The 23,699-nt window shown below is 50.7% G+C and overlaps 4 protein-coding genes across 5 annotated transcripts; 2 read left to right on the top strand and 2 right to left on the bottom strand.

Moving 5' to 3' along the window:
- Window positions 1–34: 34 nt before the first annotated feature.
- On the top strand, window positions 35–5,742 carry SPAG7 (sperm associated antigen 7). The gene is made up of 7 exons (XM_081270983.1): window positions 35–260; window positions 4,019–4,086; window positions 4,417–4,505; window positions 4,632–4,716; window positions 4,842–4,931; window positions 5,063–5,219; window positions 5,319–5,742. Exons 1-7 carry the CDS (start codon window positions 176–178, stop codon window positions 5,426–5,428), a joined length of 684 nt encoding a protein of 227 aa, XP_081127109.1. The 5' UTR covers window positions 35–175; the 3' UTR covers window positions 5,429–5,742.
- A 932-nt stretch (window positions 5,743–6,674) lies between these two features.
- ENO3 (enolase 3) lies at window positions 6,675–12,934 on the bottom strand. The gene is made up of 12 exons (XM_081270576.1): window positions 12,855–12,934; window positions 12,150–12,236; window positions 11,779–11,874; window positions 11,571–11,629; window positions 11,336–11,405; window positions 10,805–10,938; window positions 8,847–9,069; window positions 8,536–8,733; window positions 7,964–8,165; window positions 7,106–7,214; window positions 6,910–6,968; window positions 6,675–6,826 (listed from the first exon to the last, which is right to left on the bottom strand). The coding sequence occupies exons 2-12, from the start codon at window positions 12,232–12,234 to the stop codon at window positions 6,757–6,759; spliced, it is 1,305 nt and encodes a 434-aa protein (XP_081126702.1). The 5' UTR covers window positions 12,235–12,236; window positions 12,855–12,934; the 3' UTR covers window positions 6,675–6,756.
- Window positions 12,935–15,513: 2,579 nt separating this feature from the next.
- Window positions 15,514–18,613, top strand: PFN1 (profilin 1). Its single transcript, XM_081270584.1, has 3 exons — window positions 15,514–15,880; window positions 17,277–17,469; window positions 18,259–18,613. Exons 1-3 carry the CDS (start codon window positions 15,749–15,751, stop codon window positions 18,354–18,356), a joined length of 423 nt encoding a protein of 140 aa, XP_081126710.1. The 5' UTR covers window positions 15,514–15,748; the 3' UTR covers window positions 18,357–18,613.
- RNF167 (ring finger protein 167) lies at window positions 18,286–23,683 on the bottom strand. Of its 2 annotated transcripts, XM_081270577.1 has the most exons (10): window positions 23,459–23,683; window positions 22,824–23,321; window positions 22,662–22,742; window positions 21,622–21,747; window positions 21,426–21,513; window positions 21,141–21,231; window positions 20,831–20,936; window positions 20,525–20,618; window positions 19,832–19,912; window positions 18,286–19,745 (listed from the first exon to the last, which is right to left on the bottom strand). In XM_081270577.1, the coding sequence occupies exons 2-10, from the start codon at window positions 22,905–22,907 to the stop codon at window positions 19,435–19,437; spliced, it is 1,062 nt and encodes a 353-aa protein (XP_081126703.1). In that variant the 5' UTR covers window positions 22,908–23,321; window positions 23,459–23,683; the 3' UTR covers window positions 18,286–19,434. The 2 variants fall into 2 exon arrangements, with proteins under 2 accessions (XP_081126703.1, XP_081126704.1); XM_081270578.1 differs by lacking the exon at window positions 23,459–23,683 and having other exon boundaries at window positions 21,674–21,747; window positions 22,824–22,986.
- Between the last annotated feature and the right edge of the window lie 16 nt (window positions 23,684–23,699).

Here is a 23,699-nt window from a genome sequence, read left to right as displayed (position 1 = left end):
GGATCCGGGAAGGGGTCTCGCCAACGGAGGGGGAGGTGCCACGCGTGTGGCAGGCCTCGGATCAGCGCCCCAGCGGAGCGGGCGCGAACTTTTTTCGCCTCCGACGTGTTTCCGGCCTTAAAGGCATTTCGCCCTTCCCTTTAAGACGCACCGCCCCCTCTCAGTCACTCCCAAGATGGCGGACCTACTGGGCTCCATCCTGAGCTCCATGGAGAAGCCACCCAGCCTCGGTGACCAGGAGACTCGGCGCAAGGCCCGAGGTGAGGATCCCAAATTCACAATTGCCTTTCTTCGCTCGGTTCTCGGGACTGCAGTCTTCCTTATTTGGACGATGCCGCCTCCTGAACCCCGCAAGACCCCTCACAGGCCCCTTCTGAGACCCTCAGAGTCCCTAAAAGGGCTGCCGGCCCGCCCGCTGTCCTTAGCGGATGATGATTGGCTACCTAAAACCTGGCTCCAGCCTCCTGCCTCTTTTTCTTTGCCCTGGCCTTCCTCAGTCCTTGTTTCCAATTGGCCAATACGCCCGCCTGTCCGCTGCTGGCGAGTTCTGATTGGCAGAACGCTTCCAATCCTTCCTCATTCGTTCCTTTTTCGATTGGGGGATGGCGTGCTGCGTTTCCCGACCCCACCCACCTCCAAGTCCATTCTGATTGGATTCAGGACATGTTCATCTACAATCCTTTCACTGCTATTAGCTATCTCAACTTAAAGCTCTACCTCCTGAATGTTGTTGGATCTTCTTGACCCACCCCATCCTCAGCACCTCCCATTGGCTGCTAGGTCCTTTGCGTCCCGATGCTCCTCCTTCTTATTTTAACCCAGTACCTTCTGTCTGTCCAATAATCCTTTTCCCAACTGCAGCGTTAAATTCCCGAGCTGCCCAGGGGGATCGTGATGTTGATTGGAGGAATGAGAATGCCCCGGTGGGTCCGATTGGCCATAGTCTCCCCGCCTGTGCTTTCGGAGTAGCTTCCCAGCAGGCGGCCTCGAGTTCTGCAGCCAGCCTAGGGCGCGGCCCTGTGGGTTAGTAGAGGCCTCCCCAGGGTTGCTTGTGCTGCAGCTTGTTAAGTAGCCTAGCGGAAAGCCCGCCTTGGAGAGGACACCAGCTCCAACCCTGGGGGCCCTGACTGAACGAGCTCGGTCCTAGCCACCAGATCCCCGTCTGCCCCAAGGACGCAGGGCGAGCAGAACGCCTCCAAAGTGCTCCAGGGTCCCCTGTATCTAAATATTGCCCCTTATTTACTGAACGCCTGCTAGGGATGTTCCTCAAGGAGCGCGCAGTTCCGTCTGAGACGCTCATTTAATTGAAATGGTCACAAAGAACTTTAATAATGCATTGAAGGGGCTGGGGATGTGGCTCAAGCGGTAGCGCGCTCGCCTGGCATGCGTGCGGCCCGGGTTGGATCCTCAGCACCACATACCAACAAAGATGTTGTGTCCGCCGAAAAACTGAAAAATAAATATTAAACGAGGTAAGAGTGTTAACAGAGAATAAGTGTATTTGAAAGCTCTCAAAGGCAAGGAGCACATAGGGAAGGAGGAATTGGAATTATTTAATGCTTAGGATGACTGGATGATCACTAACTGCAGTTGATACACTAGGAAAAATCAGTTTAGTCACTTGCCTGAGATCACATGATTAGTAAGTTACAGAGTTTCAAGCCCAGGTATGACTTTTAACCTCTGGTCTTTTATTATTTAAAAATTTTATATGCATTATCTATGGATCCCTTTTAAGCCTGAGATATTGACAAAAGACTATTCTATATGACTGTTGTATTTTATATAATGTGTGGTATTCTTCCGTGTAGTGAATTTTCTGGAGCATTAAAAATCAATTAACAGTCTGTAATCCCAGCGGCTCAGGAGGCTGATACAGAAGGATCGGGAGTTCAAAGCCAGCCTCAGCAAAAGCAAGGAGCTAAGCAACTCAGAGAGACTCTGTCTCTCAATAAAATAGAAATAGGGCTAGGGATATGGCTCAATGGTTGAGTGCCCCCTGAGTTCAATCCCCAGCACAAAAAAAAAAAAGAATCAACAAGGCCCTGCGCAGGATTGCTTGCCTGAGTCACAACAATTCAGGAGGCTGAGGCAGGAGGATCTCTAGTTCAAAGGCCGCCTCAGCAGATTAGTGAGGCACTCAGGGTCTCTTAGCAACTCAGGGAGACCCTGTCTCTAAAGAAAACATTTTTAAAAAGAGCTGGGGGTGCTGGGGTTGTGGCTCAGTGGTGGAGCACTTGCTCACACATGTGAGGCACCAGTTTGATCCTCAGTTACCACATAAAATAATAAATAAAAGATACTTTGTCCATCTACAACTAAAATATATATATTATCTATAATATATTTATATATAACATTATGTATGTGTGTGTGTGTGTGTGTGTGTGTGTGTATTTAAAAATCTTTTTTTAAAAGGGCTGGGATGTGGCTCAATGGTTAAGCATTCTGGGTTCAATCCTAAGTACCAAAAAAATAATTAGCGAGGGGTTTCCCCCTTATTTTTTATATAGTTATTGAATTTCTGGCGTGTGCTCTTACAGGTTCTACAAAAACTGATAACTAAAAGCTTTTGAATATTATATACGTTCATAGGGCATTTATCCAGTGTGCATTCTTACGTGGCTTTGAAAAGATGAGGGCCACCTAAGGCTTTCCATACTCTTTATATTCATGAGGCTTCTCTTTAGTGTGCATCCTTACGTTTTTGCAGAGATTAAACCTATGTTCTTAACTATAATCTTATACCACTTCCCCAGATGCAGAGAAGACTGGAAAACCAGATAGAAAAAAAGCAGTAACCAAGATAGGATGGTTACTGATGACCAATAAGGTCAGAGGGATGAGAGCTTCGAGGCTGTTAGGTGTGGGGCCTGGAAGATAACTAGACAGAAGATTAACAGGGTCCCTGCCCTCCAGGAGCTCATAGTCTGGGAGGAAAGGCAAGCAAATAATAAGTTATAGTATGTTAGTTTTCAGTTTAGTGAGTATCTGAATCAAATACGCTTGGTAGAAGAAGTACCTGTGACTCATGGTGGATATCAATGTTTGCAAGAGGAGGAAAAGTATTCCAAGCATACGGAACAACAGGTGCAAAGGCACAGAATGATTAGAAGAATGAAAAAAGGTTTGTTGCAGCTGGAGGTGGGAATTCATATCCTGTGGAAGAAATGGACCTTAAGGATTTGAAATGGCAAGAGAGAGGTGAGGGTATGATATTTCAGGCTGAAGAGCAGGAGGAAGAAGGGATATGTGTTCAAATCTCAGGCAATAAAATCACATCATGGGGGAAGAGAAGAATAAGGGCCCAGGTTAGGAAGGTAACCCCCTTGGGGCTGGGGATGTCACTTAGTGGTAGAGTTTATGTTTAGTGTGCTAAAGACCCTAGGTTTGATCCCCAGCACTGTGTACACAGGCAAGTCCCCACTCCTCCGGGGCACAGGGGATCTCATGTAAAGGCAGGATCTGAGGAAAGGGAGGAGAGTTTAATAAGACTCCAGGGTGGAAGTTCTGTTCCAGTTATACCTTGAACACCTATATCCCCAAAGGAGAAGAGTGTTAGATGAGCCATTTCAGCCTTGTCCTGTCTGTAGAAGTGGGAAGTGGAGAGTACTTACAAAATATAGAAAGTTAAATCATTTCCCCTTTCCCGTGAGACAATGAGATAATAAAATCAGAGGCCAGGGGCTTAGTCACCTTGCCTCCCCAGGTGCCTTACGCTGTGGGCATTAAACAAACGTTCATTGGTTTTCCAGTAAGGTTGGTAAATGAGATTAAACATGATTCTGGTCCCTGTCAGATCTACTAAACTGTGAGCTCTTAAAGGGCAAATTGTGTTTGAATCGTCTTGGTACCCCAGGGCCTTTGCACAGTGCCAGGTATATAATAAACATCAGTAAATGCTTGGTGAATAAACAATAATCCACCTCCCACTGGACGCTAGACTTTCTTTGAAGCCTGACACACTCCCCACTCATGCTTCTAGCCTTGGCCTCATGCTGCCATTTCTCACCCCCAGAGCAGGCTGCCCGCCTGAAGAAACTACAAGAGCAAGAGAAACAACAGAAAGTGGAGTTTCGTAAAAGGGTGAGAACAACTGGAGAGATCAAAGGCAGCCTCTAGAAGGATTTCGAATAAGTTAGAGTTAAAAAGTTGAGGGCTCAGTTACATTGAAAATGTCTCAAGATGGGTTGGGGATATAGCTCAGTTGGTAGAGTGCTTTCCTCGCATGTACAAGGTCAGGGGTTCAATCCCCAGCACCATTTAAAAAAAAAAAAAGTCTCAAGCCTAAAAGCCAGTGGCATGAAGGCTGGGGAAGGTGTGGGGAGGCAATGAAAGGCCACTGGCCCAACTGGGGAAAGGGATATTTGGGTGGAACCATCTCTCATATATCTTCTTCCCTTTCCTTCTCCCAAGATGGAGAAAGAGGTGTCAGATTTCATCCAAGACAGTGGGCAGATCAAGAAAAAGTTTGAGCCTATGAACAAGATAGAGAGGAGCATCCTGTGAGTGTGACTGGTTTGTGGGAGGCAGGAAACGGGGAGCATAAGGGTCAAGGGGGATCCCTCCAGAGGAGAACACTAGGCTCCCTTATGACTCAACAGTCTTTGTCTTGTGCCATCCCTTCCCAGACATGATGTAGTGGAAGTGGCTGGCCTGACATCCTTCTCCTTTGGGGAAGACAATGACTGTCGCTATGTCATGATCTTCAAAAAGGTAAAAGGCCTGAGCTTCTCACTCTCATCTCTTCCCTTTTCAGCCTGTTCCCCCAATACCTGGGGGAGAGGCATGAGATTAAACATTGTATGGACTCCTGATTTCATTATTCTCTTCTTCCCTAGGAGTTTGCACCCTCAGATGAAGAGCTGGACTCCTACCGTCATGGAGAGGAGTGGGACCCCCAGAAGGCAGAGGAGAAACGGAAGCTGAAGGTGAGCTGTGCCTGGCAGCTGTAGTCCATTAGCCTGAAGCCCTGCAGCCCATTAGCCTCACCTGGAAGGGGTCAGGGTCAGGGTCAGCCTCCTGAGCACCCAGCACTGGTGCCCCACCTTTGTGCCCCTAGGAGCTGGCTCAGCAGCAGGAGGAAGAGGCAGCCCAACAGGGACCTGCAGTGGTGAGCCCTGCCAGTGACTACAAGGACAAGTACAGCCACCTCATTGGCAAAGGAGCAGCCAAGGACGCGGCCCACATGCTACAAGCCAACAAGGCCTATGGCTGTGGTGAGCCATCGTGGGGCTAGGGGAAACCTGGGGAGCAGAGCACAGGATGGGAGGGGGAGTGGAGGCTGATGTTCTGTCCACCTTCCCGTCCTCCCCCAGTGCCTGTGGCCAACAAGAGGGACACACGCTCCATTGAAGAGGCCATGAATGAGATCCGAGCCAAGAAGCGTCTGCGGCAGAGTGGGGAAGAGTTGCCAACTACCTCCTAGGCTCCCCACCCAGCACCCTTTGACCTCTGGGCAGGACAGGAGGCAGGGAGGGACAAGGCTGCTGCTATTAGGACCCATCCTGGAGCCCCACCTCCTAACCACCTCCTGCCAGCTGTCACTCAGGCTGGGGGGAAGCAGGTGTTCGATGTGTCACTGTTGGAGCTTGGATATGTATGTGGTGTGTGTGTTTGTGTGAAAGAAGAGTGTGAATGTGTAGGTGGGTATTTAATCTGTATTATTCTTTGTTCTTCTTGGAACTTCCTTCCCCATGGGGCTGGGGTTACTTTACATTCAATAAACACTTTTTGACCCAATGTCCTGGTTTGTTTATACATAAAAAAAGTGGATTCTAGAACTACTGCAAAGAAGAGGAGAAACAATTTCAGTACACAAGATACAGTTTCTGTTGGTGAAAGGCAAAGGTGGCCAACTATTGGCACTATTGTTGAGAGCACAATTGCTGGAGCCAAATGGCCTGCCAACTGCTAACTCTGCAATTTTGGGTAAGGGATTTTTTTTTTTAACTTTATGTGCCTCATTTTCTTCACCCATAAAAATGGGATAATATGATAACTGTCTGGCAGGATTACGTAATTACCGAGAATACTTCCAGAATTTTATTTTTTCATACTGGGGATTGAACTCAGGGGTGCTCTATCACTAAGTGACTCCTCCAGCCTTTTTTATTGTATTTTAAGACAGGGTCTTGCTAAGCTGCCAAGGCTAATCTTGAACTTACAATCCTCCTGCCTCAGCCTCCCAAGAAGCTGAGATTACAAGCATGTGCTTCCATAGCCTTGTAAGCCCTGAAGTGGCAGCTCCTCTCATTACCACTCATCCTCACAAAGCAGTATGGTTGTGGTCTTTTCTCCACAGTATAATCTCAGGCCATTTAATGCAGCTCAGTGACAGGCCTACCCCAGCTGCCCCCTCACAGTGGTGGCAAGACCTTCAGTGCTGCTCTGTCCACTCCTAACCCCTTCTCCTAGAGCTGATTCCTTGCTACATCAGCACCTCTTGAGCTGCATTTCACATAAGGGACTGGCTTTCCCCAGCTTCCTTCCAAAGTGTGAACTTCTCTGTTCTAGATCCACCCAGCTTCCTCTGGAGGGCCTCACTTCCTCCTGTCTTAGCAGGTTACACATCTATTCTCTGCCTCCCTTCCCTCCCCCAACCTGTCCACCTCCTGTCTTTCCCAGCTCAAAGCATTTCCTTTTTCCCTCCCACAAACACACACACTATGATCTACTTTGGCACCAGTGTTTATTTCATGGGAAAGGGTTTGGAGGCCTGGATCTGTCCAGTGGGTTCCTTGGGCCTCCAGCTTCTCACTTGGCCTTTGGATTACGGAACTTTCGTCCAGCAAAGACAGCTTTGTCCCCAAGAGCCTCCTCAATCCTATAACACAAAAGTCAGAGCTGCCACCTTCCCACCTAGTAGCCCCCAGCTCCCCAATGTCCAGGCCACTGTCCCAGCTGTACCTCATGAGTTGGTTGTATTTGGCCAGACGTTCTGAGCGGCAAGGGGCACCAGTCTTGATCTGGGATAGCAAGTAGGATTTGGAAGGTTGGGTGAGGTTGGAGAGGTTAAGCTTGGCCCCAAGGGAACAGCCTTTGGTAGCATGCAATTCAGGGGCAGGCAGAGAACCCCAAGAACACTTGGTCAAATCCTGAATACCTGTCCTGTGCAGAGGCCCACCACGAGATCAGCAATGAATGTGTCTTCAGTCTCCCCAGAGCGGTGGCTCACCATTACCCCCCAGCCGTTAGACTGAGCCAGTTTGCAGCTGAATAGAGGAGGATATTTAGTGAGGTCTTATGTGACCTCCTCAGTGGGAAAGCTAGGAGCTATGTAGGGCTTTTCCCTTCTGCTTTTGGTAGTGGGCATGTTGCAGAGAAGACAGCAACTAAATTCTTTGGGAAGTAGGAGAGAAGAGATTTCTGATCTTGACTTGGGGTTCCTGAGATGCTCCTAGAGAGAACAGAACTTTGGAGACAAGAATGGATAGGCTGGGGATGAGGAACAAGGCAGGGCCAGAGTAGTAAAGTGGGGTCAAGCCAACTGTTAGTTAAAGCCTTGAAGACAAGAAGGTATGGGTGAAGCTGGGTGGGTAATGGCACACGCCTATAATTCTAGTGGCCCAGGAGGTTGAGGCAGGAGGATCACAAGTTCAAGGCCAGTCTCAGTAACTTGGTGAGTCTCTATGCAACTTTGACCCGGCCTCAAAATAAAAAATTAAAAGGGCTGGATTTGTCACTCAATGGTTAAGCACTCCTGGGTTCAATCCCGAGAATAAAATTAAAAAGAAGGTATGGGTGAGGTGAGGATGTAGCTCAGTGGTGGAGCACTTGCCTAGCATGTGCAAGGCCCTGGGTTCCATCACCAGTACCACAAAAATAAAAGAAAAAGAAAATGGTGTGGGTGGGTCAGATGCTAGGGAAAGGAAGACTTGGATTAATGGTCAGGACTTGATAGAGTGGGCCGAGCTAGGGCAGAGGGTGGCTATGATGAGCCCCAGAGTCAGGAGGCACTTACGCCTGGATGGATTCAGTCACTGAGCCGATCTGGTTGACCTTCAGCAGCAGGCAGTTGCAGGCCTTCTTCTCAACGGCCTGGGCAATCCTCTTGGGGTTGGTGACCGTGAGGTCATCCCCTACGATCTGGATGTTCACCCCAGCGAGGAATGAGGTCCACGTGGCCCAGTCATCCTGGTCAAAGGGGTCCTCAATGGAGACCACTAGTGAGGGTAGAAGGCAGTCAGAGTTAGTCAGAATTCACCTCATGGGGAGATGACAGGTGACAGAATCTAGATTGGGACTGACCTGGGGATAAGGGTTGGAAGGACCTGAGTCATGGCAAAGCAGGGCACTAATATCAGTGCATTAGACAACTGCAGGGGACTTGGGCAGACCATGGGAACACCTCGAATTCCACTGAGATACATCCCCAGTCTTTTATAGTTTTTAAAATTTTGGGACAGGGTCTTGCTAAATTGCCCTTGAACTTGTTGACCCAACAGGGGTTGCCCTAGCCTTAAACATTCAATCCTCTTGCCTCAACCTCCCAAGTAGCCAGGATTATAGGGGTGCACACGGCGCCTGGCTCACCAGGATAGTTTTTGATGAAGCTCTTGTAAAGTTCTCCAAGCTTCTCCCCTGTGATGTGCCGGGCAGGGTCATCAGGTGACTTGAAGTCAAGGTCATACTTCCCATTGCGATAGAATTCAGATGCCGCCACATCCATGCCAATCACCACCTTGTCTGGATAACCAGCTGCCTGAATGGCTGTCTTCAGCAGCTCCAGGGCTGGGAGGGGAGCAAGAGAAGACCTGAGATTCCAGTGCCCTTTGTCTCTGAACCCTTTCCTTCCCTTCCCCAGGAATCCAGGGGTTTTGTACCCCAGGGTGCTCAGCACCTACCCTCATTGTTCTCCAGGATGTTGGGTGCGAAGCCGCCCTCGTCCCCCACATTGGTGGCATCTTTCCCGTACTTGGACTTGATGACCCCCTTGAGGTGGTGGTAGACCTCGGCACCAATGCGCATGGCTTCCTTGAAGGAACTGGCTCCCACAGGCAGAATCATGAACTCCTGCATGGCCAGCTTGTTTCCAGCATGGGAGCCCCCATTGATCACATTGAAGGCCTGAGATGTGGAGAGGGTACTCAGACCTGGGGCATGAGGGATCAAGCTGGGCTGGGTACTCAAGATTGAACACTGGCTTCCCTACTTACTAGCTGAATGGTCTAGAATGAGTAATTTTCCTCCTCAGAGCCTTTTTTTTTCTTTTTTTGGTACCAGGGATTGAACTCAGGGGCACTCGACCACTGAGCCACAACCCCAGCCGCATGCTGTATTTTATTTAGAGACAGAGTTGCTTAGCACCTTGCTTTAGCTAAAGCTGGCTTTGAAATCCTGATCCTCCTGCCTCAGTCTCCCAAGCCCTTGGGATTATAGGCCTGTGCCACCATGCCCGGCATCAGAGCTGTTCCCCCTCCTTTCTAAAAAATGGGGATAACACTAATTTCCCTATAGGATTTTTTTTTCTTTCTTTTTTGGTATTATTGGGGATTGAACGCTTGGGTTCAAACTAGTGCATATTAGGCAAGTGCTCCACCAATGAGCCACATCCCCAGCCCTTTTTATTTCAGAGACGATGTCTTACTAAATTGACCAGGCCCTGATGATCCTCCTGCCTCAGCCACCCGTGTAGCAGGGATTATAGGTGTATGCCACCATGCCTGGCCCTGTAGGATCTTTTCCTAAAAATTAGAGAAATTGAATATAAAATTCTTTTTTTTTTTTTAAAGAGAGAGTGAGAGAAGAGAGAGAGAGAGAGAGAGAGAGAGAGAGAGAGTGAGAGAGGAGAGAGAATTTTTAATATTTATTTTTTAGTTCTCGGCGGACACAACATCTTTGTTGGTATGTGGTGCTGAGGATCGAACCTGGGCCGCACGCATGCCAGGCGAGCACGCTACCGCTTGAGCCACATCCCCAGCCCCTAAAATTCTTAATGTGTTTCTGGTATATAAGAGTGAACACTCTTTATTTCACCCCTCTTGGGACTGAAACTGGGGCCTTGCACATGCTAAGCAAATGCTCTATCACTGAGCTACATCCCCAGCTATTTTTATTTTTGAGACAGGGTCTCACTATGTTGACCAAACTGGCCCCAAACTTTTGATCCTCCTACCTCAGTCTCCTGAGTAGTTGGCTAAATAGCTGAAACTTTCATGGCACTGTTCTAAGAGCTTTACATAAATTAACTCAAAACCTAATTTACATGAATTCTCAAAACACCTCTATTAGCTGGGGACTACTATTACTTTCCACTTTATAGGTGAGGAAACTGAGGCATAGAGGTTAAATAATTTGCCTAAAATCATACAACTAATAAACATGCAAAGCCAGGTTCCTCTCTGGAGTCCATACACTTATACAATCTTCCTAATAAGTAACAGTAAATGGTAACATTATTATTGAGATTAAATTCAAAGGGTTTCCATTAAGAGGGCATTGGTTTAATAAGGACTTGAGAGATACAAAGAAAATGCCAAGTCCCTTGCCATGAAGAAGCTCTCTATCTAATGGGGGCTGGAGGAGCAAGGGTAAAATGAGGTCAGAGTTATGGAGCCTGGGATTGGAATGTGAAGGAACCAGGTCACACAGCCAGGAAAGGAAGCAGAGGGGCTTAGAGAATGTTTGGATTGTGGGAAAGGAGGGGCTAGAGCGCTAGCGCAGATGAGGAGTTTGGATTTCAGGAAACCACTTATTTGGAGCAGGATCCGAAAGGTAGATTTTCCAAAGGCTGCTTAAGTACCCTTCCTTGGGTGGGGGCAGTTCTGACAACCTGGGATTTGGCAGTAGCTTCCACACTCACAGGCACTGGGAGTACGAGGTCAGGGTTCCCTGCGAGATCTGCGATGTGTCGGTAAAGCGGGACGCCCTTCTCGGCTGCTCCAGCCTTACACACGGCTAAGGACACGCCCAGGATGGCATTGGCCCCAAATTTGGCTGAAAGGAAGAAAGTGGGAAAGAAGGATGAGAGTTTTCCCTGCAGGGTTTGGCATTATTTCCTTGAACATCCCCTTTGGTCACCCCAGAGAGAATCTAAAGCTCCAAACCACTGAGCATTTAAAGTTTGTTAACAGATCTCTCCCCAGTGGCCTGAAGGAGCTCTGAGAGTCCCCACCCCAGGGGGATGTGTCAGCTTCGCATCTGTCCACAGCCAGCCCAGGCTTGGCAGAGGACAGACCTCAGGAAATGCCTGTGGAATGAATAAAAAAGCCATCCAGCTCTGGTGTACCCCAGATTATGGGATGCAGAAATAGCCCCAGCCAGACCTCAGCCTCTGGGGTCTGTCTACCCCTCTCACACCCCATTCCTTCCCCACCTCTGGCCTTTCACTCACACTTATTCTCAGTCCCATCCAGCTCAATCATAAATTTGTCAACTTTTTCTTGATCCACAACACTTAATTTCTGGAAAGACAGGTTTGAGGAGGAGAGGACAGAGGTCAGATTTTTTCAGGAGTTAGTGTATGTGCAGAAGGAAAGACAAATGAAAATATTTGGGGGAGAGGAGCTGCCTGGGTGAGGCTCAGGAGCACAAACAGGAGGGAAGGGGAAGCTGGCTTCAAAACTTGCCTTTTCCAGCAGAGCAGGGCCCAGAGTCTTATTGATGTGCTCCACAGCCTTTAGTACTCCTAAAGGGCGGAAGGTTCAGATTTCTAAGTCAATCAGAGCGCTTCCCATGTACCCCATCTTCTTAAGGATTCTGGGTTTCAGTCCTCTATCCCTGTGTGCCCATGTCCTGAAAATACCCACACAGGTTCTTGCGTAGGCCTTAGCTTACCTTTCCCTAGATATCGTGATTTGTCTCCATCTCTCAGTTCCAGAGCTTCATAGATACCTGTGGAAGCTCCGCTGGGCACAGCTGCTCGGAATCGACCTGAGGCAAGAGGGATTGGAAGATCACAGAGTTCCACCCACCCTCTCACCCACCACTAAGGGCTGAGTTCTCCTCCCTGAGTCCAGGGAGAGGAGACATTGCGAGAGACTCCCTCTTCTCCCAGCTCCAGGGCCAAGTTGGAAAAAGAGGGCCTGGGGAAAAGTCTGGGGAAGGGGACCCCAGAGAAAGAACAGGTTGTAGTATGGAGCTGGGGGACAAAGGGCACATGAGGTTGGAATCTTCAGAAGCAAATCAATTCGATGGGCCTGTGTTACCCTTGGCAGTGTACAGGTCCACCTCCACCGTGGGGTTTCCCCTGGAGTCCAGGATTTCCCGGGCAAAGATTTTCTGCATGGCCATGGCTGTGCAACAAGAGGTGAGTGTGGGCAGTTGATCCCTTGGGGAACCAGAAATCCCTTGCCCTTTAAGAGTCTTCCCCACCCCAAGAAGGCAGGTGCTGGAGCTAAAAATACCCCATAAAAAGGTCACAGACCAGAGAGACAGGCACAGCCCCCTCCCCCACTCAGAACAGCTCCTATTGCACCTTCCCATCCTAAGAATTCAGGGGCCTGTGCCTTGTAACTCCTCAGATTGCACCACTCCCTGAGCCCTCACCTCCCCCCAAAGCTGCACTTGCGCCTCTCCTTCCTTCTTCTTCTAAAGTAATCTGTTCTCCATGACTTCCTAGTGAAACTGGAGTTTTCCTCTATTATTCTTATTTTTCTGCTCCCAAATCCTGGCAGGCCCCAAATTCTCTACCTGGCTCCAACTCTTAAACACACTTCTCTATTCATCCCTACTCTCTTCACAGCTTCCTTTCTCCATATCCTTGGATACTCCAGTGTTTGTGCCATACTGCCCCACCACTCTCTTTCAACCTCTCCCCAGTCCCAAGAGAAAAAGAGATGAAATTTCCCCCACTTTCTCTAAAGGGGAACCACCCGCATCTCCACACCCTGGAGCTGTAAGTTTCACCAGACCTGGGATGTCTTCCTTGGGGCTTTGGATGGAGCTCCAAGTTAGATGGCAGCTGGGACAGTGTCAGCTCACCCCCTCTCAGGCTGGGCATTTATCCCCTGCCACCCTGTCCCCCAGCCAGCCCCGCCTCTCTCACTCCATCCTCCCTCCTCCACACTGGGCTGGCAGCCAAGTGCCCACTACTGCCTAAAGCAGCCTTTGGCCCTCGGGACCTGCCCCCTTCCCAAAGATTAATGACTACCCTTCCCGTTCTCTGTGTCCCCCAATAAAGTTCCTATTTTTAATTCCACCCCTTGAGGGGTGCAAAGGAGGGGGTTCAGACTGGGGGGTCTCTCTCATCCCCAGGATTATATTCCCCTTTTGCAAAGGTTAAAGAGGAACTAGTGCCCTTTACGAAAGGCCAGGGGTAACCTGAACCCTGCAGGGCTGGGGAGGGGGCCTGGATGAGGGGCTGCAGGATTGACATTCACAGGAGCTCAGCTCAATCAGCGGGACTCCGCCCACAGCAGGGGAAGGGACTGGAGATGGTGGGCAAGGTCTTAAGTGGAAACCCCCCACTCACCCACAAGGCGAGAACGCCTCACCTTTTAGGGTCCTCATAAGGCGCCACCCCATCCTAACTCTCTCCTGGCCAGCGAAGGCGGGGGGGTGGGGGGCGGGGGGGTAAGGAAGGAGGCCGGTAGACGAATTTAGACTGGCCCTGAGAGCTGGCCCGACGCCCGACTGATAGTGCTGGGACAGCATTTGTTGTCCAGTGCGGATCTTGTCGGTCAGGAACCCCTTTTCATATAGACTATGCGTGCTTCAACGCGCGGCCCCTTCCCATCAATGAATGGTGTTAAATCAGGAGTGAAAGAAATGAATGAACGGGAAAAGGGGGTGGCTCTTTGTAAGCATCTGGACGCCTGGGGCCGGTCCTACTGACTGCTTGCAGCACTGCAGGAAGTTAGTCTCTGCACTTGGTAACTCCGCCTTGCCGGGTATCGGGGGAATGTGGGGTCTGCCCCAAGTTTTCCAGCAGCCCGGGCTGGTCGGCGTGCGCGAATCACTGGGCGCCTCGCTCCAACTGAGAGGCCACACCCGCCGGCGCCCGATCGGCTGGGGCCGGGTGACTCACCTCGGCAGCCCTCTCCAGAGCTCTCCTCCCTGCCCTGCCTGCCCCGCGGGGGTCAGCCTCCCCGCCCCCACCCCAGGAACCTTACCTACCCCCCATCTCCCATCTTGTCCCTCCCCGCTTATCTCGGGCCACTCCCTCCGGGATTTTTCCACCCTGGGGTGGAAGGTGCGCGGGTCAGAGTTCAGGAGATGGCGGGCGGGGAGGGCCGCCACGTGCCGGAGCGCGGCCCCGCCCGAGCCCGTCAGTGACTCAGCCACGCGGCTGTCGAGGAACACAAGTTCGGGGGTCGTCAGAATCCAGAGATTCGAGATGGATGCTAGGGGACCGCAGTCCGCCCTGAAAGACCAGAGAGAAACGGGCCCTTGTCCCGCTTCGGAGGCGCGCCGAGTGTCCTCGGCGCCCCTCCCCAAGGGACCGGAAGCGGCCAAGCCCCTCAGCAGCGAGGGTTTTGGATGGACTAAGTCGCCGAAAGGGCCAAGCCCCTCAGCAGCGAGGGTTTGGATGGGCTAAGTCGCCGAAGCCATCAGCATCTCCTTCACGTTTGGCGGCGAGCAACTGATCGCACACAAGTACTTTTTGGCATAAGTTTTATTGTAAAAGAATAACCCAATAAGCACCAAGTAGAAGGGATTTTCATCTTATTGAAAAAAGTTGCCAACCTTGGAACTTTAGTATTCTTCCGCTTTGAAAAATTAGTCCCCACCGTCTGGTCCCGCGGGCACCCGCACTCAGTGACCTAGACAGAGACGGACCAAGGGGCACGGCCAGTGACCTGAACCGCTGGCTCAGGGACGGGCAGGGCTGGGACTTGGGGCGAGGCCCTGGGCTGAGCCGATCCAGGGAAGGGATAATCCCCTGGAGTGGGATGCTCTCGAATGAGACCAACCTGTGCTGGGGACAAGTGCCCCAGGTGGCCACCTTTAGCCCTTCTGAAAACGGCCTGGTATTTTGTCAAATTCCTTCTAGCTCGCATATTGCTTAAATAAGTAATTTAATTAAGAGTGGAGAGGTGGCAGCGCGTACGCCTGCGCTCCCGCCCCTTCCGCCTGGCGGGAGACACGTACCCCGCCAGCCCGCCTTCCTTCCCAAGAAGGTCCCTATCCGTCTGGCCCGGCGCGCGCCCGCGCAGCCGGCCGCCAGCCCCAACCGCCCCACGCGCCATTCCTCCCAGCCCCGGCGCAGGCGCGGGCGCACGCGCCGCCGCCGCCGCCCGCCGTTCCTTCCCTCCGGCGGAGGTGGGGGAAGGAGGAGTCGTTCTGTTTAACCCTGGGTTCCCCGAACTCTCTTTAATTTGCTCAATTTGCATTTTGCTAATTCTTCCTCCTTTCTCTTTTACGTTCTCTGGCTCACCCCTTTCCCCTATACCAAAGTCTGGTTTGTATTCAATGCCGACTGGGGCAAGACCTAATCTTATCCTTTCCCCCGCCACCACCGACCCCCAGCCATTTTCATAGCTTTCCATCGAACTCTGCAAATTTTGCAATAGGGGGAGGGATTTTTAAAATTGCATTTGCAAAGTTCGGTATCTGGGCAGACGGGGGGAGGGAGAGAATGGGGAGCAGGCCCCGCCCCTACCGCCCTTTGCAAATAAAAATCCAGAGGGGGGGGGAGGAGCAGGAAGTGGCGGTGCGAGGGCTGCTGCACAGCTAGCAGAGCCGCGGTCCGGACGGTAGCGCGTGCCCCGAGCTCTCCGCCTTCCCCCGCCCGCCAGTCCGAGGCAGCCCGAGCCCAGCCCGCGGCCCCAGCAGCATCGCCGAGAGCAGTCCCAGCAGCAGCGCCATGGCCGGGTGGAACGCCTACATCGACAACCTCATGGCGGACGGGACCTGTCAGGACGCGGCCATCGTGGGCTACAAGGACTCGCCCTCCGTCTGGGCCGCCGTCCCCGGGAAAACCTTCGTCAACATTACGGTACTGCGAGGCTTGCGCGGTTCTGGGCACTGACTGGCCTTGGATCCTGAGGAAGGGACTTGGGTGGGGGCGGGCGCGGTCTAGGAAGAGCAGCGAAAGGCCGTGACCGGGTGCCTTCCCTGGAAGCGGCGCGAATGGCGGCTGCACGTGAGCAGGTCCCTCAGTGCCCCCCAGTCCTACGCCCCTGGCGGCGGCGCCCATCCCGTTCGGCGCCCCGTTTTATGCGACGGGGCGTTACATCCGGGGCACACAGGGCGGGGAGGGGCGCGCCGCCCGGTGCGGCGGCCCACTTCCGCCTCTTATAGGGCGGGGCGGGCACGCGCTGCAATTTTAACCGGGGATTGTGATTGAGACGGGACTTGGAGCCCCCCTGACTTTTTGAGGCTGTGAACTCCTGTCTCCTTTACTATTGTTTCCCATTATGCGGGTGGGAGACCCGGCGCATGGCCTTGGGCCCATGCTTGTCCTCCTTGGGTTCCTTGCCCCTCCCAATCCCGTTAGAGAGGGCGAGGCCGCCACACACACCCCCAATTCGGCATGTTGGCCTCAACCTTCCTATGAGGCCAATCCCGGAAGTCCCCTCGCCCTCCCTTCCCGCCATCCGGCGGGGCCTATGGCAGGGGAACTTTATGAGAAGTTCTGAGATGGTATAAGTCAAGGAATAAGGGATGACTACTGCTGTATCCACCATCACTACCTCTTGGCCACACTGCCCGGAAGTGGGGAGGGGTAGCGGAAAGGGGGGGAAGGGGATTTCCGGGCGGGAGGGGACCGGATATAGGGGTTTGGGGTTTAAGGGGGAGGAGGAGAAAGGTTCCTTGGGGTATCTAGACCCGAGAGTTGAGCTTGCCAGTTCTGTTTAACCACCCCCTTCAAAACTTTTCCTACTTCCTGGAAAGCCCCCAGGGTCTGTTTCCTCATCTTGAGACATAGATACCTGGATCTAAACTCTTAGGTTATTTGGAGACCCAGGCGTCCGGGTTCCTAACATCTGCAGAACCTTTGACCAAATAAGGGCAAAGTTGCTTTCTCTTGCTTTGCCCGCCCCTTCCCTTCCCCTCTCCGCTTCTGCTTTTCCTGAAGGAGAGTTCTGAGCATCCAAAGGTTCCCCACTTTCCTTACTGGCTTTTGGCCCCCTTATATTTCCTGAATTTACTTTCCATATGAAAACACTGAGATCTGCTTCTCCAGAGAAATATGTTATCCCTTCATCCCTGGTCCCATTTAGAGGGTTTGAGGATCATGCTCTTTTTCTGAAACAACTTTCCACAGTACTGAATTTCTGATTTCATTGACCAAGATATAGCTCCCAAAGCAGTAGGAGGAGGTAGGCTTCTAGAGAACAAAGTGAAGAACTTGGTGCATTATCTTCATGGGTGCTTGATTCCTCTTCTAGCCAGCTGAGGTTGGTGTCCTGGTTGGCAAAGACCGGTCAAGTTTTTTCGTGAATGGGCTGACACTTGGGGGCCAGAAATGTTCTGTGATCCGGGACTCACTGCTGCAGGATGGGGAATTTACCATGGATCTTCGTACCAAGAGCACCGGTGGAGCCCCCACCTTCAATGTCACTGTCACCATGACTGCCAAGAGTGAGTTTCTCTATTTTATCCTTCCTCTACATCTGAGATATACCTAATGTACCTCTTTCCATTCATCTTGGGGACTTTTTCTGTGTGACTTTGTTTTGTTTTGAAGAGGGTCCAACCAGTGTTATACTCCCTGTCTGCTAGAAGCCTGGATAGTCCCTCTAGTTCCAGTTCTGTCTCAGTTCCTCATCTTATGAAGAAGTTGAACTGCATTGCCTTTTTTTTTTTTTCTTTCAGTACTGAGGATTGGACCCTGGGGTGCTTTACCACTCAGTTGCATCCCAAGTTCTCTTGACTTTGAGACAGTGTTGCTGAGTTGCCCAGGCTGGCCTCAAACTTGCAATCCTCCTGCCTCAGCCTCCCAAATTGCTGGGATCACAGGCATATGCCACTGCCACTGACCCCTATATTACCTTTTTAGTTCTTTCTTGCCTTGAGCTTTTTTAAAGTAGAAACTCGTTTTATTAGAGTAGGTAGATTGTTTGGATCCTAAGCCAGCATTTAGTTCTGATCTTTTCAGCTCTTCCTTAATCACTTCTGGCCTGAACACAGGAGTCTAGAGTCTGAGCTTTGACCCCTAAATTTTAGTTTGTTCCTCTCTAGCCTTTAAGCTTGATTTTTCTCCTTTGAAAAGCCCTATTGTTTCAGGTTGACTGACAGCCTGCCTGTGTGGGGGGGGTTGGGAGGGATGAGGTTGGGTTACAGCCCCCAGGGCTGGACAGCTGCTGAACAGCTGGCAGAGGGGGTGGAATTGTGACACCTGGGTCCTAGCCTCCTTTCTCTTTCCTCCAGCGCTAGTCCTGCTGATGGGCAAAGAAGGTGTCCACGGTGGTTTGATCAACAAGAAATGTTATGAAATGGCTTCCCACCTGCGGCGTGCCCAGTACTGACCTCTTCTGTCCCTTCCCTTACCACTCCCCACAGCTTTTGCACCCCCTCCTTCCCATACACAGACACCATTTTTTTATTTTTTGGGCCATTACCCCATATCCCTTATTGCTGCCAAAACCACGGGCTGGGGCTGGGGCTGGGGCCGGGGCTGGATGGAAAGATACCTCCCCCTTACCCATACTCCTCCTGTGTGTGGTTGGAAATTTTTTTCTCATTTTTTTTTTTTGTGTTTTGGATTTTTTTTTTTTTGGTTTTGTTTTTTTTTTTTTTCTGAATAAAAAAGATTCTACTAACAAGATGCTGTATGATTTGAGCTTAGGTATCAGAAGAGGGGACAAGCAATGTGACCTGCCTACTTGAACCTTGCTCAGGGTTGGGAACAGGATTGAGGCACTACTAAGTCCAGGTATTTGAGCTTTCTGCTCTTTATACCCCCATGTCCAGGCCTATCTACCTGCCTCAGGTATACCTGTCCAGGTGGCCTGCCTTCTTCACAGTGGTATTTCCAGGCCTAGGTCCTCAAGTGCATGCTAGTTGAATTAGTAGATAATGGAATAAAGCCATTCAGACCAGAGAAAGGGTCCAAGCCTGCGGGGCAAGGCAAGGCCAGTTAGTTGAGTCATCCTCTTTTGTAGGTGGGGCTCCCCCTCTCTGAGTCACAGCAAATGCTTGTTGGGGCTGTCCCCATGACTACAGGTTAGTCTGTTCCAATGTTCCCCTGTCCCTTTATAGCAGACAAAAAGCATAAGAAATTAACCTGTGTGGGGGCTGTGGGTGTAGATCAGTGATAGAGTGCTTACCTAGCAAGCACAAAGCCCTGGATTCAATCCCTAGCACCTCAGGGTGGAAAAAAAAGATTAACCTGAGTGAAAATGACCCTCCCATTTCTTAGTCCACAAAAACAATTTTATTAACCCGTGTGAAGACCCAAATCCCCTTTGACCCTCCCCAATATACAACCCCTCCGAAGGATGGGGCCATTTCCAGCCTAGGTTTCTCCCTTATCAGAATTTAGAAGACTGGAGGAAGAGGGCCTGTGCAAATAGGTCACCAGAAATGCCAAGTGTTGGGGGAGTATTAGACAAGTATGGCGGAGGAAGAGGAGGAGGAGGAAGGAGAAGGTGGGGGATCTGTTGAGGGTCCAGGAAAAACAAGGGGGGCTGGAGCTAGGGAGCCAAAAGAAGTAGGAAGAGTGGGGCTAGAACCCAGAAGTGGGGTCCGTTCTGAGGCAGGGTGGTCCCTTGGCTCCCCCTCCTCATCGCCTTCTTCATGCCGCCGAGTCTCTTCCTCATCCTCGTCCCCAGGACCCCGATGAACAGGCTGCTTGCAGATGGGGCAGGTCTTGCGGGTCTGAGTGAGCCAGGGGTCCACACAGCGGCTGTGATAGGCTATGGAGAGGAATGAGTTGAGGTACCCTACCTGGTGCCTTGGTGGTAGTGGTGGGGGCTTTGCACACAGGCATTGAGGGCCTTACCATGGGCACAGGGGAGTACCCGAAGCTTGTCCCCATCTTCATATTCATCCAGGCAAATGGCACAGACATCATACTGGTCTCCTGAAGTAGAAAAAGGAATCTAGTCCTTAACTAAGCCATTCTGAACTGGGCTCACAAGAACTCTAGAAGGCCTGTGGTAGATCTAAGCCCTTCAAAAAAGTGTTTCCTAATTCTACAGACAGTGGAAGAGCTAAGCAGAATAAAGGCCAGGTAAAACATGAAAGATTTTGGGGTGGAGGGGACAAGCACAGAGAAGGGAAGTGGGTTTAGGGGGAGGTGATGTGAGGGTGGAGAGATGGAGTGGGAGGAGTAGAAACGGGCAGGACTTCTGCTATAGCCTTATATGGGCACTGAGGGCTCTAAGGCCTTAATACTCAACCCTACCAGTTTCTTCTGACTGAATCCTCACCACTTTACATTTTCTGCCCTCACTTCCTCTTACTTGTTAAGGTGTGTCATTCCATGTTTCCACCTATTCCACTTTAGTCCTCTATGGTTTCCATTTCATGCTCTTACTTCCCTCTCCTGTCTTCATCATATTTGGGAGTAAAGAGGATAATATCTCAGGTTGACTCCTTACTGCCATCTTTGTACCCCTTATCTAGTAGTATCTAACTCCTTCAGAAACCAAGTAAGCTATGGGCAAGGCCCTTCCCTCCCCTATATCCTCACCCTTCTGATAGTCATGGGTAGGAATCTGTTTCAGTTGCTCTTTGGTAAGTCGATTCCGCTGGAGCCTTTTCCGGTGCTGGATACAACGAACTATCTGGGGGAAAGGGGAGTGGATGGATCAGGCTTATGGCACAAACTGAACAGTGGGGGCTGGGGTTGTAGCTCAGTGGTAGAGAGCTTGCTAGCATGTGGGAGGCACTGGGTTTGATCCTCAGCACCACATAAAAATAGGTAGGTATTATGTTCACCTACAACTATACAAACAAAAAAAACACAGCTATTCCTATCAGGTTCTGAGGTACTCACCATTAGTGCTCCCATGGCCAAAACCAGCAGTCCTACAATCCCAGTGAAAGGAATAAGGTAATAGCCCAAGGGGAAGCTATTATCTGGAACAAGAAGCACCTGAGCCCTGAGGAAAGGAAGATCAGTCTCAGAAGCAAGAAAAGCAAATGAACAAAGGATAGACTGGGTAACTGGTTCTGAACTATACCCAAATTGGGGAAAGGAATGGGCAGGGGAGAAAGGACCTAAGGGTGAGTGGTTGGGGGAGTGAGACCTGGACTGGGCTCCAGGTTGACATGGAACTGCTGAAGGAAGGAGGCACATGTCCTACCCTTTCTCGTAGACAAAGAGGGCACGCAGGTACTTGGCGCTCCTCTCCCCAATAAACACAGATGGGATCCATATCTGCTGCTGGATTTCCTCTGCAGGGATCAGGGTGTTACACTGGGAATTCGACCTTCCACTCTAATAAATACTTTGGGAGCCTTGGCATTTGGTACCTTTGCCCCATCCCACCCAAAGGATTGGCTTCTTTTTCCTAAGCCTTCAGCCTTCCCATTATCTCTTCAGTCTGCGTTCTATTGAAAATTTAGTTCTCCACATTCTCCAAACTTACCACTATTCCACACCATGTTCAAAAGTTCATTGGAATTCACATTGTGTACCACAGCTGCACCATACCCAGCCTTCTGAGCATTTAGGACCTACGAAGACAAGGCAGAAGATAAGAAAGCATCACGGACCTTGCCATTGTTCCTGGCTCTCTTGTTTTTTACCCTCAGCTTCCCAGCTCCCACTCCACATTCAGCAACCTTGAGGTCAAAGTTGCAGTCGAATCTTCGAAGCAGTGCAATAAAGACTGACCCGTTGACCGGGGCTGAGGGTGGTGGGGCTATGGGGCTGCAGGCATTTTCTGGGTGAGCCTCCACAAGGAACCCCTGGGACACAGAAGCAAAAACAGTTGGACTTCTCCCTAGGTTCTGCTTCCCACAGAGCCCCCAAGTAGATTGGCCCTGGCATGCTACATGTTCTCTCTCACTTCCTTCTCATCCCTGGGGTCTGAGCATCCCACCCAAGCCAGAAGCCTACATCTTTTTATCCTTCAAAAGATGCAATTAAAACAAACCACATCTCTTTTCTAGACCTTATTTTTTTTTTAATATTTATTTTTTAGTTCTCGGCGGACACAATATCTTTGTTGGTATGTGGTGCTGAGGATCGAACCCGGGCCGCACGCATGCCAGGCAAGCGCGCTACCGCTTGAGCCACATCCCCAGCCCCTCTAGACCTTATTTTCCCTCTTCCTTTCTTAGATGGGCTAGCCTGTACCCCATTCTGCAACCTAATTAAATTCGGCCTTCCAGTTCCCCACTAATTAAACTTTATGTACACATAACACATTTGCCTGCCTACAAATTTCCAATTATGCATTTCACACAACTCTACTGATATCTATTGCCTAAGTTTTTGCAGTGTTGCAGTCTTGCCATGAAGTACCACAGAACTGCTTTCTATTTCTAACTTCTATTATCCTATTTTACCTTAAAATAAATTAAATCTCAGATGATTAGCTTGTCCATGTCTATACAACCAATAGCTGGCTCCAGAGATCCTATTGATAAGTGCCACTTCCTCCTGTTTTTCATCTTAGTTCACTTTCAGTCTCCCTCATAAGCTTGGAGTTCCATGGATGGGCACTCAGCCTTCAACCTCCAGATTCTGGATTCCACACCAGATGTATACATGAAATTAGTTCCTGACTCTTCCTACCTCCAGCTTCACCCAGGGCATGGTTCCTCAACCCCCACCCAGGACAAGATATGGGAATATAGAAAAATGGAAAGAAAGTCACCTGGAGTCCCTCTTGACTCAGAGTGGCCCCAAACAGAGCTGGGAGGTCTGCAAAGTCCATGCTGGCATTGTGCTCCGAAGTCTGTGGACAAAAAAAGCCCATGTTCCTCAGCCTGCAATCTGTCCCCTCAGCGCCCTTCCCCTACCCGACCCTCGGACTCACCGCTCGAATGAGCCCCCGAATGGGGGTCGCTCCCCACAACACAGTAGCCACAACCACAGGAAGCGGGAAGGCCACAGAGTGCATGACAGCGGGCGAAGAAAGGTTGAGGAAGTCGCGTCCTTGTAGAAGGGGCAGAGCGTATTTCTGCGCCCTCCTGACCCCTTCAGGATCCCAGGGGTCCAACCACCCCCAGGTCCCACTTCTCAGCTACATGGGGGCGCCGGGGAAAGAACCCCGACTCGGGGAGTGAGCTATCCAACTCGTTTAGTGGAGTTAAGGAAGACACAAAATGTATCCTTTTTTGGTATAGAGATAAAACGGATAAAGGGACCAGAGATAAGCACAGGTGACAGAAACACTTCTAGAAGGGCGGGGGAGCTCAAGGAGGTGAAACTTCCGGCCAGGTGGGCCTTCTTCCTGTCCCTCGGAAAAGGGCTTCCGGTAAAGAAAGTCAGGCCGCTTCCAACACTGGATGCTCAAGATGAAGGACTTCCGGTCCTAAAGGCCAGTTAAAGGAAAAGTTAGGGATGGAAAGAATGCCTGAGTAGATACAGGGAACACCAAATCCTAGAAGACGATCTAATCGGTTCCTTTTAGTGCCCGTGATCCCCCCTTGTGTTGCCCTGTTTACAAACCTCTCATCCCTCGGACAGCCGCCGACGTACCTGCAAGTCTCGCGAGAGTGACCACCCACCTCCGCCCCGCCACTGAAATCTTTCTCTATCGCGAGAGACCTCCGTACTCTGGCTAGCCTGACTCGCTCTCGCGAGACTTCCAAACAAATTCCTCTCCAGTTTCCCGCGATTCTAATTCGGTAAAAACTGCGCCTATAATCTGGTTTCCTAAAACAGCCACACCCCTTCCCGCACGCATCCC

The sequence above is a fragment of the Spermophilus citellus genome, assembly GCF_964194105.1.
Source record: "Spermophilus citellus genome assembly, chromosome: 17".
Taxonomy (NCBI): domain Eukaryota; kingdom Metazoa; phylum Chordata; class Mammalia; order Rodentia; family Sciuridae; genus Spermophilus; species Spermophilus citellus.
This window is presented reverse-complemented; position numbering and strand designations above follow the sequence as displayed.

Coding starts and splice junctions, on each gene's coding strand:
- ENO3 (XM_081270576.1), bottom strand. CDS start 12,234: ATGGCCATGCAGAAAATCTTTGCCCGGGAAATCCTGGACTCCAGGGGA. Junction 11,630..11,778: donor ATCACGATATCTAGGGAAAG/GTAAGCTAAGGC, acceptor TCCGCCCTTTAG/GAGTACTAAAGGCTGTGGAG. Junction 8,166..8,535: donor CTTCATCAAAAACTATCCTG/GTGAGCCAGGCG, acceptor TACCCTCACTAG/TGGTCTCCATTGAGGACCCC.
- RNF167 (XM_081270577.1), bottom strand. CDS start 22,907: ATGCACTCTGTGGCCTTCCCGCTTCCTGTGGTTGTGGCTACTGTGTTG. Junction 22,743..22,823: donor TTCGGGGGCTCATTCGAGCG/GTGAGTCCGAGG, acceptor TTTTGTCCACAG/ACTTCGGAGCACAATGCCAG. Junction 19,913..20,524: donor TACCCATGACTATCAGAAGG/GTGAGGATATAG, acceptor TTTCTACTTCAG/GAGACCAGTATGATGTCTGT.
- PFN1 (XM_081270584.1), top strand. CDS start 15,749: ATGGCCGGGTGGAACGCCTACATCGACAACCTCATGGCGGACGGGACC. Junction 15,881..17,276: donor AAACCTTCGTCAACATTACG/GTACTGCGAGGC, acceptor TTCCTCTTCTAG/CCAGCTGAGGTTGGTGTCCT. Junction 17,470..18,258: donor TGTCACCATGACTGCCAAGA/GTGAGTTTCTCT, acceptor TCTTTCCTCCAG/CGCTAGTCCTGCTGATGGGC.
- SPAG7 (XM_081270983.1), top strand. CDS start 176: ATGGCGGACCTACTGGGCTCCATCCTGAGCTCCATGGAGAAGCCACCC. Junction 4,506..4,631: donor AAGATAGAGAGGAGCATCCT/GTGAGTGTGACT, acceptor ATCCCTTCCCAG/ACATGATGTAGTGGAAGTGG. Junction 4,717..4,841: donor ATGTCATGATCTTCAAAAAG/GTAAAAGGCCTG, acceptor CTTCTTCCCTAG/GAGTTTGCACCCTCAGATGA.